This window comes from Brassica napus, chromosome A10 (assembly GCF_020379485.1).
Source record: "Brassica napus cultivar Da-Ae chromosome A10, Da-Ae, whole genome shotgun sequence".
Lineage (NCBI taxonomy): Eukaryota > Viridiplantae > Streptophyta > Magnoliopsida > Brassicales > Brassicaceae > Brassica > Brassica napus.
This window is the reverse complement of record NC_063443.1, coordinates 1,347,937-1,368,791: the sequence shown is the minus strand read 5'-3', so window position 1 is coordinate 1,368,791 and position 20,855 is coordinate 1,347,937. Positions and strand designations below refer to the sequence as shown.

Below are 20,855 nucleotides of genomic sequence, written 5' to 3'. Positions count from 1 at the left end.
ATGTATCCCCTTCCGACAACAAACTTTAAGTCTTATCGTTAATCCTACGCTAATCGTAACTAAAACCTTTGCGTAATTAATGCTTTACGTAAATTAAGCTTTCTTTCTTTGTCCCTTTTCAATCAATTTTAACTTTTTTTTTTTTTACAGTTTCACCATCTTTCATCACCGTACCAGTTATTCTTCTCCTTAGGACCCGTCGGACCTTCCTCGCCGGATAACTCCACCGGAAGCTTCCTCAACACGTTACCCACCGTGACACCAACCGTCCTCGGAAACCGACTCGCCAACCTCTCAATCTCCTCCCTCGAGTCGTACACAATCTTCGGCCCCCACTCTCTCATATACTGCAGCCACGACGGTTCCTTCACCACCGCGCCGAGATACTCCGCCGCGACGATCTCGTACCGTGAGCTAGAGTCAACCAAGAGATCGCTACGCGCTGTATCGTTCCTTATCCCGATCCCAAGGGTCGTTGAACCTTGTAAGTAAACACCTGCTCTAGGAAAGCTCGCGTGGCCGTGTTTCGACGAGTACACGACGGCTTTGTTGGTTCCGGTGACGAACTGTAGATCGTAAGATTCGATCCACTCGCCGCCGCTGTGTTGAGAGAAGTAGATTGAGTAGAGTTCACCTGCACGGCCAAAAATGTAGAGGCCATCAATATTTCTTAAGAGTTTTTTTTTTCTTTTTTCAGTTTGAGAGCACCCTATAACCTCTTTAAATTAATACTCTATAAATTAATATACACTAAAAATCTCTATAAAATAATATAATTTTATAGTTCTAAATTGAGTTTTTGATTCAATTAGTATATCGATAAATTAATATCTCTATAAATTAATTAAAAAATTATAGTTTTGGTGTATTCCAACATTATTATTTATAGAGGTTTCATTGTATATTCATATGTAAAACTAGGCATGCGGTTATAAACTGCCCAGAACTTCACGTACCGAATCTATCAAAAAAATTTGGTTTTTGGTTAGTTCACCTACTAAAATAAAATTCCGGTTTTCAGTTTGGTAATTGGTTAGTACGATTTTTTTTTTTTTTAAAAAAAAATCAAACAGTGCCAATCTTAACTGACATTTCGAATCGAACTAACCAAAATCTGAACTGAAATAACCAAAAAAATTTGAATTTTATTTAAATTAAATCAAAAATTAATCGAACTAACCTCAAAACCAAAAAGTTTGGTAAAAAAATTTAAAACCAAAAACCGAATGCTTTTGTTCGGTTCACTTTGGTGAAATTTTAACCGGCTCGAACTAACTGAATTCCAAATTAACGGACCCGAACTAACCGGCAAACCCACAGCCCTATGTAAAAGCTTTCTAAAAATTTTGAGTGCTAAAACTAATGTTTCATTGGGCTTAGTCCATATCCGGGCCATGTTCACCTGAGTAGTTGCTGATTCTGAGAGTGAAATGTTCCCAGTCGCAGACGTGTTGGCCTATACTTACCAACGAGACATCGATGAGTCCTAGCTTTAACGTAGCTGGTCCGTTGAAAGGACAGAAGATCCAGAAGACAAGATCCGTGAACGTCCCTCCAAGAGCTGGCTTGACGTGCACGTAAAGCTTCGAGCTTTCGATGTTACCTCTCTTGACGTGATCATCATCAAACGGCAAGTCTATCCAGTACTGCTTGTCGTTGCTTCCTCCTTGAGGCAAGTTGGAGCCATTTTCATCGATGAGTTCGCAAATGGGATTACCCTTTTGGCATAGGACTGCACCGTTGCTGAAGAACCACGAGACAGAAGATGGTAAGTAGGTTTCGTCAGGGTGGAAGATTAGTGTAGGACCGTAGTGTTGGATCAAGGCCTGAATCTGATCAAGGTTCGGCATTGCGTGTAAACCGGAATCTAGGTTTTTCAGACAAGAGATACTGAGATGTTGTTCTCTGGAGACAAGGCGAGTTCTGCAGAAGAAAGTACCTGTAGAGACACCTTTGCCCCACATGCCCCGGTCTGAAGGACGAGTTCTCCATATAAACAAAGGAACTGTTAAAGATTCTGAAACAGCTGTGACGATGAGTTTGTGTGTTTCGCATTTATCAGTGAGATCAGCTCTTACGCATCTAACTTCATTCAACTCAGGCTTTGCGGAACTCTTTGTGACGACGAAACCCATTGATTTATAACCTTCAGGAGGCTGTGGTAACCAGAAGTAACCATTTGATGAATCATTTGAGCTCCAGACTGGTGTAAAATCAAGAGGTTCGGCTAATGCAGGTTCTTGTTCTAGTGAAGCTGCTAAGTCTCTTGCAGCGAGAAGATAGCCTCTCAAGGGATGAGAATCAGATTGACAGTAGTGACCTAAGCAGTGGAAATCTTTAGGTAAATGTCCTTTTGGTTTGTAGAATGAAATGCACTTGTTGTTGTTCTCTGTGGATCTGTAACGCCATATGAATTCAAAGTCTGTGATTTTGATGACTTCTAGCTTGCCGAGGTTGATTGTTCTGGAGCCAAAGCCTTGATCTGATGATCAGTTTCAAAATTGAAAATTAAAAACTCAAGATTCTAATTAACCATTTGTTAGAATTAGATTAGTGGATACTAGATCTCATGGAATAATATGTTTCAAGAAGTTGAGCCAGGCAAATAGGTGTTATTAGATCGAGAAGCAGAAACCATCTTAGACGAGGAAACCTAAAATTGAAAACTTGATATTTGAAATCGCTGACAAAAACAATGATTGGAATCAGAGTTACCTGGAGGCCATTGAGGGATAGGAGCCGGAAGAGAGAAGGTTTCAGGGTCCTTCAATGGCCGCGAATCACTGACATTGTCCCAGTGGAGACATTTGTAACCTAACATTCCTCTATCTGATCTCGAGAAATTCTAATGAGGGAGAGAGGTTAAAAGTTTCTTCTAACTAGAGAAACATGTTGTATATTACTTCTTGGGGAAGAAGTTATCGCATTTGTTTTCACGACAAATAACTTAATCACACAAACTATGTCTTAGCTAAAAAAGAAAACTATGTTTTAGCTTGCAAGACAGGTTATAGATTGACCGGTTTTGTCGTGTTCCAAATAAGCGGATGAGTAAGAATTAACAACGCGCGGATATCGTTACTCTGTTCCGACATCTTTCAAAAAGTCATCATTTAAACCGAACTAACCGGTTCATCGATTCAAAAGTCTCCTGTTACAATCTGTATCATTACCAGCGAAATTCAAGAACCTTTTACGGATCAAGCAACTGAAAAGTAAAACTCATGTGTCACTGACCGAGAACATAGACATGTAAACATTCAGACGCGAGTCAGATATGCTAAACTTGAGTAGCTAAGGAGGAGGAGATGGTTTATATAGATCTCATAACAAAAACGAAAGAAAAACAACACCAACAACAGGCTCAGTAGTAAGTGTTGTAGTAAGCTTGAGGAGCAGCAGCAGTGGGTTGCTGCACCGGTGCTGCACCAGCAACAGGAGGTGCGTAACTCTGTGCTGGATATGCCTGTTTTCACAAAAAAAAAAAAACTGATTCCATTAGAACCTCATGGTTAGGCTAGAAGTTCTAAGCATTTACTATGAACATTGATTACCTGAGCAGGATATGCGCCATAAGCAGTAGCTTGTGGCACTGGTGCTGGTGCTGGTGCTTGTGGAGCAGTATAACCAGCGGGATATGCACCATACGCAGCCTAAAACGTTTATAATGTGAACCATTAGAAGAGTAAAAACATATACACTAAGGAAGTAGATGATTTGGTTTATTTTTTAATAAATTACCTGCTGGCCATAGGCGGGGTTCCATTGTTGTGGTTGTGCAGGAGCGGCTTGTGCTTGTGGCCAAGTCTGAGGCTGTGCAGCGTATCCACCAGACCATTGAGACTGTGCAGACGCTGGCTGAGCAGGAGGAGTGCCGTTATATGTTTTCGCCATTTTTGTCCTATCAGAAGATAGAAACTCATCTGCGCTACGCTTTCTCAGCTCTGACGTGCTCCGGCGAAAGAGTTTAGCGTGTTGATCTTCTGCCTTTTTGATGGTCTTGACATCTCTAAAAAGGCCCAAGAACTGCAAAGCCATACACACATTTGGTATTAAACCCAGTAAAATAGATACTTATAAGCTTTTAGAAGAAAAGATTGGTCTTTCTGGTACTGTTACCTCTATATATATCAACGATAGCTCTTCTCTCTCAGTGGAGCTTGCAACGTTCTGGGCATCTGAATTTGGATTTATAACCTTCTCAACAAATGGCGCAAGGTAATCAATCTGTCTTGGTGCTGGTAGAAAACTCTCAAAATGAAGCACTGTTTCCAGGAGAGGTTTTGAAGGCTGCACGTGGTCAAGTGCTTCGACTAGAATCTTCCTAGCTTTCTCAGCGTCCCCTGAAACCTGAAAGCATTATTGAAAAAGAGGCCAAACCCATTAAATATTCCTTCAACAAAACTAAACAAACTTAAGTTCAGAACTAGGTTTTATGAAATCTTCGTCAGTAGACAACGTGACATACCAAATATGAAAATCTTGAATACTGAGCATACAGCAGCGGCAGTACTGTGGAGTTCTCTTTTCCCTTTTCAAGAGCAATCACTTGCTCATACAATGCGAAAGCATCCTCAAGATTTCCCTACGAATAAGATTAGGAGACGAGTAAATCAAAAGTAAAGCGGTGATAGTCTATAATAGTCCTTCAATTACTACATGGTCATGAAAGCTTACTTGTCGCTGTTCCATGTTAGCATGTTTAATCACTGCTTCAACAAGTCCGGGAGAAATTTCAGAATGCACTAATTGGAATGCAGCTCTTGCACCAGCTATGTCCCCATTTTGCTCTTTTAATCGAGCAGCAAAAAGGTGAATTTCTGGTTGTCTCTGCCACAGAAACGAAGGGAAATTAATAACCAAGAAAGCAAAAGAAGAGTCTTAAGTTATGCTACAAAGCAATTGTAAATAGCGCGACAAAACTACCCAAACAGGCTAGCGAAACACATTTCATACCTTGACAAACACTTGAGTTGCTCGAGCAAGGGCGTTGTCTGCAAGGTCCATACTTCCACTTGTTTCCATGCTTAGTACATATCGAATCCAGTATTCAGGGTAATTTGCACATGCCACTAGACATCTTTCATATAGCTTGACAACCTATTGGAAAATAATCGAATGTAAAACATATATGATGATCACTACGCCAAAAAAAATAGATATGTAAATATAGAAACCAAAAAGACGAAATCCACAAGAAATACTCTACAAGTCGAACAGAGGGGCCCTCACATACAGAGGGACCCTCCTTGCCTGTCAGACAGATTGTTAGGAAGACACCTGCATTAATAACATTGGTACTTTTAACAACAAAGATAACTCATGTACCTAAATATCCAATGTGAAATATTTAGCCTTAAAGTTACCAAATCTGAATCTCATGCGTTGGTCTCAGTTATTTCCCAATAAAAACTTGCTTGATCCAATGGAAACCCAATAAAGCATATGATGCACCAGATACTACTTAACTGTAAGTCAGTGATATTACAGAGATACGACTTAATCTACAAAACACTTGTATCTTCACATAAAAGAGAGTTAAGCAATGGTACCTTATTAAAGTCTCCATCCTTCTCTATGAAATCCAGATAGTTATGCCAGTTCTCTAGCTCTGCAGCATTGAGAGGCCGCACATGGAAATATGGCCTTCTTATAGCCATTTCAAAACCAATGATCTTGGATTCAAACTCTTTGGCTTTAATATACATGGCTTCTCTGATGGCAATGTATTTCTTCAACTCCTCGGGGTCAGTTGAACCAGCAGTTTCCAATTTGGGAGATTGTTCGGAGGAACCATCAGCTTGAGATTTTTCTTCATCTGCCTTTCCATCAGACTCAGATGGTGCAGCTTTAGAAGCATCACTAGCAGCTGCAACTGCCGCAGATTCCTCGGCACTCCTTAGTTCTAACAGAGGCCTTGTTTCGGCTAGTTCCTTAAAGCTGTAGCAAGAATCGCACTTATCAACAAATGAAAAAGTGCCAAAACGAAAGGGGGTAACACACACATCAAAAAGACAATAAAACTTTTGAGCATAATCTGAGAACCTTGGCTAGTACTAAATAATCGGAGAAAGGACAGGGAAGTAAGGAGCCGAAGCAGAAGAATTTAAAAATAAGATTTGGCACTTCAATTCAGTTTATCAAATGTATGACCATAGTGCATCAATATAATGCATCCTCAACTTAACAACTGCAATACAATGAATTGACTATCCAATTAAGCGTGGAAGAAAATGTTCATTGAAATCAGTTGAACTTACTTGGCGAAGTATCTATCAAGATTTTGAATAGGATTTTCCAATATTTTGGTGTAAATCATGGTAACTCGGCTCCAGTCCTGCTGCATGCACTCATACTCAATGTATTTGTCCCACAATGGAGACGACAGAAAATCAGTCCCAACGTAAACCAGAGCTCGTTCAAAAAGCCTGCAGTACCATCAAGAGTAAAAAGAAGGTCATATATTCTGAAAGACACAGACACGTCCAAGCAAAACACACAAGTTCTATGGTGAAAAAAAGGATTCACTCTTTGAATGCAGGAATCTGCCAAACACTGCATTTACCTTCCTAGAAAAAGCATACCATGGCCAAAATCGAGCAATCAGGGGCTACCTAAGCCCAAAACTGGTTGACATCTTCCAAGCAGCATTTCGCACATGGATGCACTTCGGGGGAGGGTGAAAATTAAACAATATATTTTTACTTCAAAATTTCAAACCAGAGAGTATAGAGCACCAAAAAAAACGGAGCAATTTCAGAAAAAAAAGTTATCAGATAGCTATGAAGAAAGGCACGAAAGCTAATGAATTGCATTTAAAAAAAAAGAGAAGTATTTCTAAATTAATTCCATCAGATCTTTCCGCCACAAATGAGAGGACTTGCTGTAGCAATCTAAGAAAAGGGTTAGACGGTAAAATCATTTTGTCAAGGTAACTGAAAAATCAACCAGGCTGTTAAATACACATACAAATAGAAGAATAAGTATTCGTTACCTTCTGATGGTGTCTGGATCTCCATATGTATTGATGGCAAAAGTGCAATAATGCACCCAAATGTCCACTGAATATGTCACCCCCTGCACTGCTCTTTCGTAAACCTCCACGACTTTGTCCATTGCCCCCACGCGAGCCTCATGATCCGCATACTTTTTCCAATAGCCATAACACAAAGGAAATTCAGCTAGAAAAGTATCATACACCTTCCGGATTTTCGCTATATTGTCCTGTAATAAGACCAACAAGGAAAAGATTACCAATCTTGATCATAGTAATAAAGGACCCCAAACAACACTTAGCAAAAGGTATAGAAAGATGAAAGAGACTAATGGCTGTGAAAGATGAGTACCTGAGCTATCCTCTCTGTCTCTTCAATTAAGGCAGTCCAAGCATTGAACTCTAAAGAATTAGCCCTTACAATACTCCATAGGCGCTCCTCTTCCGGTGAAAGCGTAGAGACTGTAACAACAGAAAAGGAATTAGTAAAAGGATCCTATCATCGAAGTTAACATCAAGTTCTAGTGATAATGTCCCCTCAAATTTTGCTTCAATTCGTAAAGACTCATACACAGGATTGAAAGAACAAGTGATTACCAGCATTGTCTCCATGCTCCGCTCCTGGAGCTGTTACAGCCACCTTATCTGCTACCTTTCCATTCTCCACTGGCGCACTTGAACCACCTTCAGGGCCAGTCCCATTGACCAAAGAAGCGTTTTCTTGCCCTGTAGATTCCACAGTTGTAGCAGCAGCAGAAGTATTATAATCTCCATATGGTGCAGAGGTATATCCCTGGGCAACCATGGCCTCGCTGTCTCCCATAACTTTCTTGAATCAGACTCGTAAACCGAAACTGCTCAGCTCGAAGAAGTCAAGTTCAATATCAGTGGTAATCAAACAAAAACTCACTATATCTTCCTACTAATCACAATTCGGATAGCTGGATTCGCAATTTTCTCACAGGACTAAGCAAACACTAATCATAATCCAAATAATCATAAACTGAATCGATTTGAGCTAACACTAGTTGAATTCTCAATTCGTAGTATACAGAGGGAAGGATACGAACCTCGGAAGCTGAAGAGGGAAGCTCGCTTCGCTTCAAGAAGTGATTGGAATCAGTAAACGCTCGGAGCTCTCAAGTTTTTTTTCGATTTCGTGTTTGTTTCGTTTACAGGAAGAGGTTATAGGGTTGGAGATGGAGACGACGGATTAAAACGAACGGGGTGTGCTTGTGTGTTGGTCGGTGCACTGTAAAGATCGTGAGAGATTAAATCTGGACCGTCAGTAGATAAATATTAATAAGCCTTCAGACTTTCTTTAACGGGCCCGTTTATATAGGGTTACGCGTGTTGTGTTTGTGCATAGTAACCGTCAAGAAGTATATCTACATGGGCCTTTTAACTTTCATTATTAGGCCCATTTATTTAGGATTATGCTTTGTCGTTACACAGTAAAGATTAAGAGATTAAATCTGGACCGTCAATAAAATATATTAATGGACCTTTAAACTTTGATTAACGGCCTCATTAAACAGTAAAACCCTTAGATTAATCGAGTAAAACCCTTGTCGTGACTTCTCCTCTCGAAGTTCCGACAGATCATCAATGGCGCCTGAGAGAAAAGGAGCAGGCAAATCCGGCGGTATAGACTCGAGCATCTTAGCGAAGATCATAAATCACGACGTCGCCTCTAAGGGGAGACGCGCAGCGTGCGGCGCAGTCTACGTGTCGAAGAAGCTGTTACGAAGTACGGGGAAAGCTGCGTGGATCGCGGGAACGACTTTTCTCATCCTCGTCGTGCCTTTGTTCATACAAGCGGAGCGAGATCAGATGTTAGGCGAGATTGAGTTTCAGCAAGCCAGCATTCTCGGACCTCCACCTCCCGGAGCTCTATAATAAGTGACTGTAGAAAGCCTAATCCGTCCATCATATCAGATAATTAAATTTGGATTTTCATGTTGTCGGATTAGTATCATCTATTAGTATAACTTGAGCTTCCTTCACTGTACTGTATTTATATTTTTCATTATTACAGTGTTATATGGCATGATCCTTAATGCACTTACCAAACCTTGATGATGTTCCGTTTTGTTCAACAATTGAGTCAAGTATTGATCGTTTGATTTGAACATCCAAATATAATTGTATTGATATCAGGCTTCAGAGCTAATGATACTCTGGCTTTCTTTTGTTTAATCATCTATCGATTCTCACAACTGCTACTTCGCAGCTGCCTCTGGCATGATCACCTCTCTATGATCAATTTAAAGGCTGTCTGATTCTCCCCCTCCTACTGTCGTCTCGATCTGGCTTTACTTAATATGTGATTACTTCGTGACAAACGAAGTTGCGAGAATGGTTCTCTTCAACGGGCTGCTTGACTTTAATTGGGCTTTCTGTTCTCATCCCGACGGAATTTTATTCTTTCTACATGTTCAGACTCTCTGCTAATTAGTCTCCTAATTCATGGGCTTCCAGTGTCACAGTTAATACTCATCTTTTGAGGGTTAGATTCTGAGATGGGTTTTTATTTTTTTCAAGGGGGATTATTGGGACCAAAATTTATGTGGACTTTGATAATTCATAAAGTTGAGAAAAATTTTAAAGTCAAGTAGATAGAACAAATTTGATCATATATTTTTATATAGATTTCCATTAGTTATTATTGATTTGTATAGAACTCTATTGATTGTTATTATCTTTAAAAGGTAGGAAATTAATGGTGGTACTATTAAGAAAAATGGAATAATTTCAATTTTATTCCTGCAAATTTGGCAAAAGATCCAATATAGTGCAATGTTTCAAGATTTTTATGTATGTTCTTCTTTTTCATTACTAATAAACACATGTTGATGATATGTTTTTTTTTGGTTAACATTTCTCATATAGGTGATGATTGTTTTAATGGTTTTTGGATTTTAGTTTTTAGTTTTTGGATTTTGGTTTTTAGATTTTGGATTTTAGTTTTTGGTTTTTGCTTTTGCAGTAGCTTTTAGTTTTTTGAAAATCATGAATGGTTGCTTTAGTTTTTGGTTTTTGGTTTTTGGTTTTTGATTTTATATAAAAATATTATTAACACTTTACTCTAAAATAATAAAATATAAAATATTAGCATCAAAATACACATAAACTTATTTGATAAAATTATTTCAAAACAGAAACTATAAATACAAATAAAACTATCATAAATCTATATAAATGCAAAAATAATTTCACGAACATCATTGTAGAATTCAGATTTATAAAAACCTAAATGGTAATTTTTTTTTGTTTTTGAATTTAATATATACTTATTATTATTAAAAAATGATTTCTACATATTTTTTATTTATTTATATGTTTAATATAATTTTAACACATTTCATGTAATATATAGGGATAATTAAGAAAATTATATATTAATAATTTTATGAAATTTTAATATTACAAAATAAATATTCAATAACTAGATTTTAAAGTACATTTAATTCTATATAATTAATAATTATATTTTATAAAAAATAAAAGTATTTTTTTTAAATGGTAAAATAAAAAAAAATTATGTAATTTCGTTACAAATTTTTTTTTATGTAATTCAAATATTTTAATCTAAATAAAATATCATTTAATTAATAAAGTAGTCTTACTACATTAAAGATTCTTTTTATGATTAGCAAAAATGTACTATAAATTTTGGCAAATAATACCTATAGATTATTAAAAAACATGTAAACTTTACATAAATAAAATTTAAATAATTAATTTTATTTTGTTGAATTTTTTTTTTAAAATGTTATTGATATGTACAAATGCTTTTTAGTTAAGTGATGATTGTTTGGATGATTTTTATTTTGTAATTTTAGAATTTAAATTTATATGATAGACAAAAAAAAATTGTTTATTTTTTCTTAGTGATTCTTATTATTTTTTGGAATAGTTATCACTAATTTATTTTTGTTGTTTATACTATATTAATGCATAGATATAGATATATTAATAATTCAGCAAAAAGAAAAAAAATCACGTACATTGCTCAAGGAATCCAAGAAAATGTAGTTTTTAGTTTTTGCTAAGAAGTAGGTAGTTATTTCAAAATCTAGTTTCCCTAAAATTTAGGAAATCTATTTTTCCAAAATCTTGATTGGCAAAAAAGTAGCTTTTAGAAAATCAAAAACCAAAAACCATTTTAGAAACTACAAACAATCAACCTCATAGTTTTGTAGCTATTCTTAATTATCACCAGCAATATATTATGCTAATAGTGTTAGATTAACAAAAATATATTAGGCTGATATTTTATGTTATATAAGTTTTAATACAGTTTTTCAAACAAAAAAATTGTTTATGAGTCATACTAGTAAGATAACTGAAAAGAAATGTGTGATTAGTGTTATTTCATTACTCAATTATGTGTGTTTGTATTTATGTGTCTTTATTACAAAGCTTTTAAAAAATCTAATCTATTAAAATAGAGTCCTATTTGAAATTACCTTGGCATGTTTTAAGTTTGGTCCTATTGAACAATGTTGTGACAAAATGTAACATGTTTTATATATATTTATTTGATGACCGATATATTTACATTAAACAAACTTTAATCATTAGATTAATATTAAAAATCTATCCAACATAGGTCATCTCTAGCGTCGTCATCTTCTCCTCTTTCTATGTTCCACCATCATTACCTCCGACCACTATACACAGATACATTCGCATGAAACGAAGAACAAAGTGAATTAGGGCTGGTGGACTGATTCGATCAAGAGTTTTTGCTTCTTTCAATCATTTAGAGGAAGGAATCTTCAGATATCAGGTCCGGTTGATCCATACAAAAGGCATATAAGTGTATTAGATTTGTTCCATTCGATTTCATGTTCTACCTTTCAATCCTCAATTTTCTTTCTAGAGTTTCACTGAGTAGGCTGAATCATGAACAACAAAAAATCTCTGCAATTTTTTTTTGGGTATACAAAACTTTAAAATAAGGTGCTTGTGAATTGGTGGGCTAAGCACATAAACTCTACAAAGTTGTTATCTTCAAAAACGAAAAAAAAAACTCACAATTGAGGCCATTGCTCAATCATTGCTAAAGGATCAAGACTTACCTAGAAAAATAAGAAATAACAGTCGGGTCCTTAGAAAACTATATGCATTTTGATGGCAAGAAACAAAGATGAGAGCTCAGGTTAGTATCTGTGATTTCTACCCTTGACTGTTGATCATCCCATGAACTCTTTCATGAATTTTCTCTTGAATCAAAGTATCAGATGCTATGTTTTGTTTAATGCAGAGCTCAGGTCAGGCACTATCTGAGTGGAGCGGAGACAAAAGTGAATTCTCGAATCAAGTCCGAAAGGTATTTAGAAGATGTGAAAGCTCCTAAGCAAGCTTTCCCTTCACACGTTTCTGTCATGGTTTTAGAGGTGCTGATCAGGCATTCAAAAGATCAAGGTCATTTGCCTGTTAAATTTACTCAGTTCAGACTTGATCTTCTCAAGAATGTTGAGAGCAATGCTGAGGTGACTTTGGAGCTTTGACTCCATTACTATGTGTTTTATTGGTTTGGCGCATATGTCCAGTTGCTAATTCCCATTTGTGATTTTCAGGTCAAAGTTTTGGATGTTGATGCCCTTTTCATATCACACACCCAAGTGAACCAAGCAGCAAAACATAGGTGGAGGACCTATCGTGTCCTGTAAGAATCCATAGTATGTTCTTCATGATGCTACTCTTTTTTCAACTTTTGTTTCAGTCACAATGTGCTGACTCTCTCTTTATTTTGCTGCTTACATATCAAACACATGCCACATTGAGTTGATTTTGTCAAAGAAGGAAGAGCCTGTGAAGAAATAGGTACGTTATCCATTTCAATGGGTGTATGTAATCCTGATTTTCACCATTTGATCTTTTTCTTCTCACCTTTTTATATATACTCTGCAGCGAAGCCAAAGAAAGGAGCTTCTTCCTGAGCTTTCGTGATCGTTTGTGTTACAACGCTTGATACACTTTGTTTACCTTTTTTTCACTTTGTTTACTTCTCTTTCATTTAGACAAGTAACCGTAATTGTAAAGATATAATGATGATTGGTTTCTGGATTACTCAAGCTTTAAACTCTTTACGCTTTTGAGGTAGATTAACATATACAAAACTTTGAAATAAGGTGCATCTGAGTTGTAATTTCGCCTAAATTTGATTGATGTTTACTAGCTTTTCGTCCAAGTAAAAAAAGATTTAACAACTTAATTATGTTGAGAACATATTTTCCTTATTCATTTATTTTTGAAAACAGAAAGTATTTTTGCTTCCCATTTGTGATTTTCAGGACACATTATTGTGTTGCTTTGCAAATAAATGGGCAATACGATTATGGGTCTTAACCAATTAAAACTAATAGGAGTATTATGGAAGTTGAAATTTAAATAATAAAACATAGTATATAATATATCTACAGATAATATTATAATTAAAAATATATAAAAACTCTATTGTGGAAATATTATTTTTTTAAATGTAATATTGTAATCTCAGTAACAGTTAAAAAGGTTTGTTTAAATAATTTGCTTATAAATTTTGGATCTCAAACATATTAACATTTATATATATGGAATGTTGGAATTTAAAAAAAAAACAGTATATATTATATCCACAAACAATATTATAAACAAAACTATATATAAAAAAAACTATGGTTTTTTTATAAATAATTTTATATATTCTAATCTCGGTAACAATTAGAAAGATTTGTTTAAATAATTTCCGCCCTTGAAAAGGGCGGGTTACTATCTAGTTTATGGTTATACATGGTATTCTCAAAGTCGAGTCTTATCAGTAAAAACAAAGAGTTATATTCCAATAACAAAAGATTTTACAAAGATTTTAAAAATTCATAAACCAATAACAATAAAATCTTCAAATTTTATAATTCTTCAAGAATTCTTTTACCAATAACCCCTTAGGTTTGTTCATATAATATCTAACATCTTTGCCACATTTAAATATATGCACAAAGGAAAAAAAATGAAAAGCACAGGCCCCACCTATTTGATCATGACTCAGAAGAAAATAAAGGTTCCATTTTTATTACTTTCTCAGCATTCTTCCTGTGAGTGGTGATTGATCAAGTTTTTTTTTTTTTGCAGAACATTGGTGGCACCAAACCTCATATTAAGTAGGCCATGAAGAAATTGAACATACCCGAGAAAAAAAGTAAAGCCGGTTCTCGCGCATCTTCGGAAGATTTATGATAATTATTGGGAGTTTATAGAAGGTGACAATTATAAGGTCATCATTGAAGCTATACTCAACCAAGTCGATGAACAGGTTTGTTTTATTGATTTACATGATGCTTTATCTTATCAGTTTTGATTTCGCGTGGCTAACTTGTTCACAATGTCGATCTCTTTTCTTGATTCTCATATGATTATCTACTGAAAAGAGGAAGTAAGGAAAAAAGAAGTCAATTGTATGTTCAAGCTTAATGATTTTGGTGTTTCCTTGGTTATTTTCTCAATTCTCATGGTCTTGTCGTTTTAATCTTGTAGGATGTAGCAATGAGTAAGGAAGGAAGAGTGTTCTTGAGGTGTGTGAACTAAGATGGGGTATTTAGTTTAGAAGTTCAATTGAATTTGAGAGAACTAAAGATTCCATTAAATTCTTATGTTATTCAATTATGTATTTCATAAATTCTTTTAAATTCTTGTGTTATTGGATTATGTAATTGAAATCATTTTCTAAGATACTTTAGATTATAGTGTTATATCCAATTCACTATTTTTCTAATCTAACTAATACTAAAAGGGATATATGAGGAGTAGGGAGGCTGTCCACGTCCTCAATTAAAATCAGCCAATAAAAAACAACATATTTGCCACGTCATTTCTGATCTTATGTCACTCTAAATAAACCAGCCCAATTAAAATCATTTACGAAATTGTATTTAGCAAATAACATGAATCCATCATTGGGCCTATTCTCTGTCTGAAACATAATAGCGGTAAATACCGTATATTCATGATCTTTTTCAATCTCATCATTTCAACACCTTCGTCACTACCACTTCCCATTCTCAGTTTGAACGTATACGTTTAACATGTAAACCTCATAAAGCTCAAATATTAATTACAAATATCCTTAAATCATCGTCGGTTTCCATTCCACCACATCTACACCTTATATAGTCGCTTTGATCGTCCTCAAATTGCAGCCACCGCTCTCGCCGGAAACTTGCTCACCGCCTTCAACAGCAGGCCATCCTGATCTCTCCCGGCCAGTTGAAACCACTCCGACGGCATGTGGACGTTGGGGAGCACGACCCATAGAAGCCTCTGTGGACCTCGCCGGAGTTGTGGATCTCGCCGGGGCAAGCGCTATCCACAGGCCAATCTTGACTCGCCGTGTTTCCCTCCAAGCCGATCTATACCCGGAGCTGCTTGATTCGACCTCCGCCGTTTCTGCTCAAAACAGATCTAAGAAACCCCCGCTTCGATCTTGCCGTCCTCTAGCAAAACAATGAAGAGGAGAGAACCAGATCTGTGCTCGCTTCCATAGCTTCAGCCGTTTCATATGCAGCTCCGTCGGACTCCACACCACACACGGCCGGAGAAGGAGAGGGGGTTTCAGAGAAGACATGCAACCAAAAACTTCAGTTCAGCACCGCCGAAATACACAGAAAAAAAACGAAGAGGACAAGCCCTCTCCGCCGTCGGCTTATGTGGTGGAGGTTTGTTCAAAGGTTTGGAAGTTCATCACAAAAAGAGCCATGATTGTCATATCTTTCTTCGTCTGTACATAGATTTGCTCATGCTTCTTGATTTGATTTCAAAAGTGAAACGTCTCTCATGAATTCTTTTTTTTTACTGTAGCTCATTGTATCGAGATTCACATGATCAAAAGTATGAAGAAGGGAAGAAATTATCTCTCATCTGGTGATTACTTAACTTATAGAAAGAGTCACTTTTGAAATGTTTTTCAGTTCAGTCTATGTTATAATTGTTAGCTGTACAGATTGTTAGTTGCTTCACACTACCACTCCAACGGTTAAGTTAGAACCGACAAGTAAAGAAAAAGCTGGTAAGCTTCATATCCAAAATTTTTTATGTTTAAGTTGTTCTGTTGCAATATAATAAAATTAACAATAGTTCTTATTTCCACTATATAATTTTGTCTACTTTGAAAGGAATATAGTCACCTAATTTTAATATTTTGGAAGACATATTACGGGGACTAAGCTATAAAATATGTAGTGCTGTATTAGGCGTGCTATTCTGGACGAGTATTCTGAACTTGAGCTAACTCATTTAGACAAGTCCTGTTTTACTGATTCCAACACTGTATGATTCTAAGTTCTTGAACTAATATGTTTCCTTTGATTCAAAAAATATCGTAGCTAATTCTCTAGAAAATTTGCAGGAGCAGTTATATTCAGATTTTGTGAGGCGCAAAAGAATACACATGAACAGAAACAGTGATATAACATTGGGTGGCAGAGGTGAGAAGCTGCAGAGAAAACAGAGCCGAGAGTCACCATTGGGTGGCCAACTTATCTTGAGAGGAAAAGAAGAGAGGCTCAAGAGAGCCAAGTGAATGATCAACAAAATTTGGAGGAACAAAAATGAATAGAGACTGACTAGGGAGATTCTCTTGCATCTTGCAAGGAGAATGGTCTTAGTTTTGGTTTATAATCCGGAGTCGTGGTTCATGAAGAATATATTCAAAGAGAATCTTAGTGTTGGTGGTCATTATACTCTATAAAAACATGCATGTGAGAAACGAAGTGGATCAAATCAAAACCAGAACTGAGGACTGAAAGAAAAGAGGGCGATGGAATCTGAGAAAAAAAAAGTAACGAGACACCTCAAATAGAACACTCGACTGATACTTTGGACGCAATAAACTGATGTGTAGTGAAAATTACGTTGATTATCTACTTTTACTATAAATAAGGACATTTAGAATTTTCGAGTTGATCAAACTTCTCTCTTTTCAACTATCTCAGTTGGTGGCAAATGAGTTTAAATACAACATATTCAAATTCAAATGATATTATAACTTTCATACTGGTACGAAGAAATAAAATGATTCCAACTAAGATTTTTGTATATTACTCACTTTATTAGTCATATAATCATGTTTAAGTAATGTTTGGAAGTAGTATTTACAACAAAAAAAGTAATGTTTGGAAGTCATAAGGTCAAAAGTGTATAAAACAATATTTTCTATCTTGGAATTCAATAATCTTAAAGACAAAACAAAGTTTAAATCAATTATAAGCTAATAATTGTATATAAAAGCCTAAATTATCTAAGATTAAGAGTACAAAGATTATAATTAAAGTTTAAGTAAGTTATATTCATCGTTTTCATCATATATGATTCCAATAATAAAACTATAACAAATAATGAGTTATTCTTTTTTTTTTACTTTTACTTTATTATATAAACATAAAATTACAGCAAAATGTAATAGAATAGTAAAGTTACAACCAATTGTGAGCTCTTGCCATTCTAAATTTGTCAGACAAAAATACATTAACAAATTTAAATCTACTAATTTATGTTTTTGTAATTGGTAGAAAAATATATATATATATATAACAGATATTTAAATATAAATAAACAAATCTCAATTTAATTAAATTTTATTTGAAAACCCAGGGAAAGTAAGTCATTAAATATAAGAAGAACTAAATTTGTTAAAATCTAAATATAACATACATATATTCACCAAATTTAAAGCAAAAAAAAAAATATATATATATATATATACAAATATATTTATTTTCTAACTTTTCTCTTTCTCAGAAACTAAACTGATGAAAGTTGACAGTTATATTGCATGCTTGCAATATCTAACGTTCCCTAAATTCAAAACGGCCTTTCATAAATAGGAGAAGCATGAAATAGTTTAACAAATTGAAAAACTTGAAAGTTCTTTGTGTGATGCTTTTTGTCAGCTTTTTTTTGGCAAAGATGTATAGGCCGAGCAATTAAAATTGAACAACATAGCGATATGAAGTTTACAAATGGGTTGAAGACTAGGACTTGAACAAGATTAAGATATTGGAAATGTATTTGACAGCTTATGACCATGATTATTTTTACTTTCCAAAATGTATTTTTCTCCGTAACTGAAATTACTACTATATAGGAACATTATTTCAAAGGTGATAGAGATGACATGAAAAAATTATGAACGAAGTTTTTTCCATACACTAATAACCTTATGCCTATAATTCGAGTAGAGTTAGGAAAAACAATTATTCATATGGGATAAAAACCGTCAAGGATTAATGAAAACAAAACAAATTTTGTAGAGAAAAATTAATATGTATATATACAAAAAAGTAAAAACAATAACAAATAACTACTATAGAAACATAAATAATAAAATCTAACAAAAAATATATACATTTTGGAACAACCAAACATCTATATTCAGGGAGTTGCGCATAAGTAACCGGACATAAAAATTTGTTGTGGTGATAAACATTATTCCCAGAATATACGAGGATAGAAACAAATACAAATTTAAATGTTAATACATATTGATTAATAGGCCATATGTTTTTTCTTGATCAGTGGACGTAATCGTGGAAGAATAACCTTAAATTTGTACTGTATATCAGTACATTAATCCAATAAAACCATTTAACAATTTAAAAGAGACAAACTAATCGAGATTACAACTACTACTAAATAGAAATCTCATTTTTTTCATAGGCAATAAAAAAAATTAACGAAATAAATTGGGAAACGTTTTTTTATCTGTTTTTGTCCGATTTTATTTTATTTAAAGTGTTATGGAACTTATAAAGGATGCAAATAGTTGCACGACCATAGTAATTCATGTCCCATGTAATCTGTTACATTGATTTCATATCAATAAAATGATGATGTTATAAAAAAGATTGAAAAAATTTTATACTATTAGAAAAATAATTTGAGATGAAAATTAATGGAAAACAATTTCACAAGTTTTCCAGAAAACTTATGTTTTAGTAACGTTAACTCAGATTCAATACATGAGTTAGAGTTACACCTTCCATCTATCGCTCAGCTCAGAAGAAGTTAGAACATAATAATCAAGGAAACATTAAGAGACAACTTCCAACATCATCCAAACTATTTTTCTATTTTAAACTCAGTTTTGGTATTTTGGCAAACTAATAAAAAGAATCTAATTACAAAAAATGCTAAAAATATACGAAACACTAAAACAACAAAAAAAAAACCCATGTCTCCCCTCATATACTATATTTTACATAGTACATAGTTTATGTACATATGGAAATTCTGCAATATTCTATAATTAAATAACAAAACCAATTGTAAAACTTTAAAAGCAATAATCCGCGCGAAGCGCGGAAGAGATCTAGTTCTACTAAATATTTGTGATATTCAATTTTTGGTGAATTTCATGGTAATTGCATTTGAAAATAATTTAATGGAAAATTAATTATAAAATGTAAAGAACTAATTCTTAAGGTTTAAGTTAGGACTTAAAGATAATTTTTATAACATATATTTATTAGATACTAGGGTCGGCCCACCCTACGGGCGGAATATTAGTTAATTTGATATTCACTAAATGCTCGAGTTGAAATTTGTTTTAAGATTCAAGAATTTGGTTATCTGTTATGTCTTACTTATTAGTATGTGGTGGTATAGTTGTTTTTCGATTATTCTTGCTTTGGTATTGTATCAAATTAACTAATTGTCCAACTCATAATTATAGATGTACAAATGTGGATTTGTTTTAAAGTTTGATGACAATACTGTTTTTTTTTAATTCTTATTCATACTGGAGTGTGCATGTGTCAGAAAGAGGCATATAACAACTTTTATGTTTTTGTGTATGGATTTTAAATATATATTATTTTGTATAATGCATACTTGCTCTACAACATTTGCTTGTAGACTAAAAAATTGTTTTCTATATTTTTAAAAGAGAAAATATTTAGTCTAGAATATAACATGGACATATGTATTGACTATATATAGAAGTTGGGTGTTATTTTAAAATGACATATGTATAGAGATTTTTCAACCATTACTTCATTGACACAAAACATTTATAACTGTAAATAACTCTTTTTAAAAGCAAAACTAATAAAAGCGTGTACAACAAATGCATTTTGATATATATTATATGCATCAAGTTATAAAGGTTGGAAATATTGCAAAACTGTTTGGAGCAAAGTTTTTAACTTCACGATCTTCATCTTGACGTCAGTTCAGTATCGGTCCTGGCCACAAGCAGAAGAAGCATGGGCTTCCAGCTGACACGATAATAAGTATTTTTGCGGCCACATATTTATAAAAAGTGACTTTAGCCTAGTGGTTCTAAAAGAAATTACCAGTGCTAAAGGTGCTGGGTTCAATTACCCTTAACTACATTCATTTATTTTGGCCCTAAATATAAAATGGGACACGTGTCACTCCCAGAACGCACGAATTGATGACGTGGCTTCACGGGAGAGAGACGAACATTTCTTTATATATATAGATGTACGTCAAACTTATTGATAGAATAGATATAGAAATTTAATATTTGTTATCAGTTTATATTATCGTTTTTGACGAAATGACAAAAATATATCATTTTTGTAATTTATATTGTAATAGAAGAACAAACTTTTTCAAATTCTGATATAGTCTTATTATATAAAAATAATTGGCTTTTCTTTTTGTTAGTAGACTTTTTATTCCACTTTTAAAATGACTTTATTTGTCAATATGGTAATGGAAATGATTATGGTTTTATTATTTTTATCAGTAAAATTGTGTTCTTTCTTTGTGCATTTTTATATAAAGATTCAAAAAGTTCATGAAATTAAAGAAATTGGTTTCTATCAAATTTAATTGTATTCCCTTAAAATCT

General features: G+C 34.3%; 3 protein-coding genes and 2 long non-coding RNA genes across 8 annotated transcripts; 3 read left to right on the top strand and 2 right to left on the bottom strand.

Annotated features, from left to right (window-relative positions):
• Positions 1-117: 117 nt before the first annotated feature.
• BNAA10G02370D lies at positions 118-2,892 on the bottom strand. The gene is made up of 3 exons (XM_013810156.3): positions 2,716-2,892; positions 1,403-2,482; positions 118-634 (listed from the first exon to the last, which is right to left on the bottom strand). The coding sequence occupies exons 1-3, from the start codon at positions 2,819-2,821 to the stop codon at positions 153-155; spliced, it is 1,668 nt and encodes a 555-aa protein (XP_013665610.2). The 5' UTR covers positions 2,822-2,892; the 3' UTR covers positions 118-152.
• A 204-nt stretch (positions 2,893-3,096) lies between these two features.
• LOC106370944 (pre-mRNA-processing factor 39-2) lies at positions 3,097-8,246 on the bottom strand. Of its 3 annotated transcripts, XM_013810946.3 has the most exons (13): positions 8,065-8,246; positions 7,592-7,848; positions 7,347-7,456; positions 6,995-7,224; positions 6,261-6,428; positions 5,553-5,940; positions 4,957-5,100; positions 4,678-4,830; positions 4,469-4,585; positions 4,120-4,350; positions 3,742-4,026; positions 3,555-3,653; positions 3,097-3,466 (listed from the first exon to the last, which is right to left on the bottom strand). In XM_013810946.3, the coding sequence occupies exons 2-13, from the start codon at positions 7,815-7,817 to the stop codon at positions 3,365-3,367; spliced, it is 2,253 nt and encodes a 750-aa protein (XP_013666400.2). In that variant the 5' UTR covers positions 7,818-7,848; positions 8,065-8,246; the 3' UTR covers positions 3,097-3,364. The 3 variants fall into 3 exon arrangements, with proteins under 3 accessions (XP_013666400.2, XP_048599360.1, XP_013666401.2); XM_048743403.1 differs by lacking the exons at positions 7,592-7,848; positions 8,065-8,246 and having other exon boundaries at positions 6,566-7,224; XM_013810947.3 differs by lacking the exons at positions 7,347-7,456; positions 7,592-7,848; positions 8,065-8,246 and adding an exon at positions 6,566-6,667 and having other exon boundaries at positions 6,995-7,227.
• Positions 8,247-8,534: 288 nt separating this feature from the next.
• On the top strand, positions 8,535-8,893 carry LOC106370089 (mitochondrial import receptor subunit TOM9-1). The gene has a single exon (XM_013810157.3). The coding sequence runs from the start codon at positions 8,603-8,605 to the stop codon at positions 8,891-8,893; it is 291 nt and encodes a 96-aa protein (XP_013665611.2). The 5' UTR covers positions 8,535-8,602.
• Positions 8,894-11,600: 2,707 nt separating this feature from the next.
• Positions 11,601-13,090, top strand: LOC106406993. The gene is made up of 4 exons (XR_001281634.3): positions 11,601-11,789; positions 12,267-12,495; positions 12,583-12,829; positions 12,917-13,090. It is a non-coding gene; the product is annotated as an uncharacterized LOC106406993 (long non-coding RNA).
• Positions 13,091-14,954: 1,864 nt separating this feature from the next.
• On the top strand, positions 14,955-16,942 carry LOC125579348. Of its 2 annotated transcripts, XR_007317362.1 has the most exons (4): positions 14,955-15,708; positions 15,839-15,901; positions 15,981-16,046; positions 16,386-16,942. It is a non-coding gene; the product is annotated as an uncharacterized LOC125579348 (long non-coding RNA). The 2 variants fall into 2 exon arrangements; XR_007317361.1 differs by having other exon boundaries at positions 14,955-16,046.
• Positions 16,943-20,855: the final 3,913 nt, after the last annotated feature.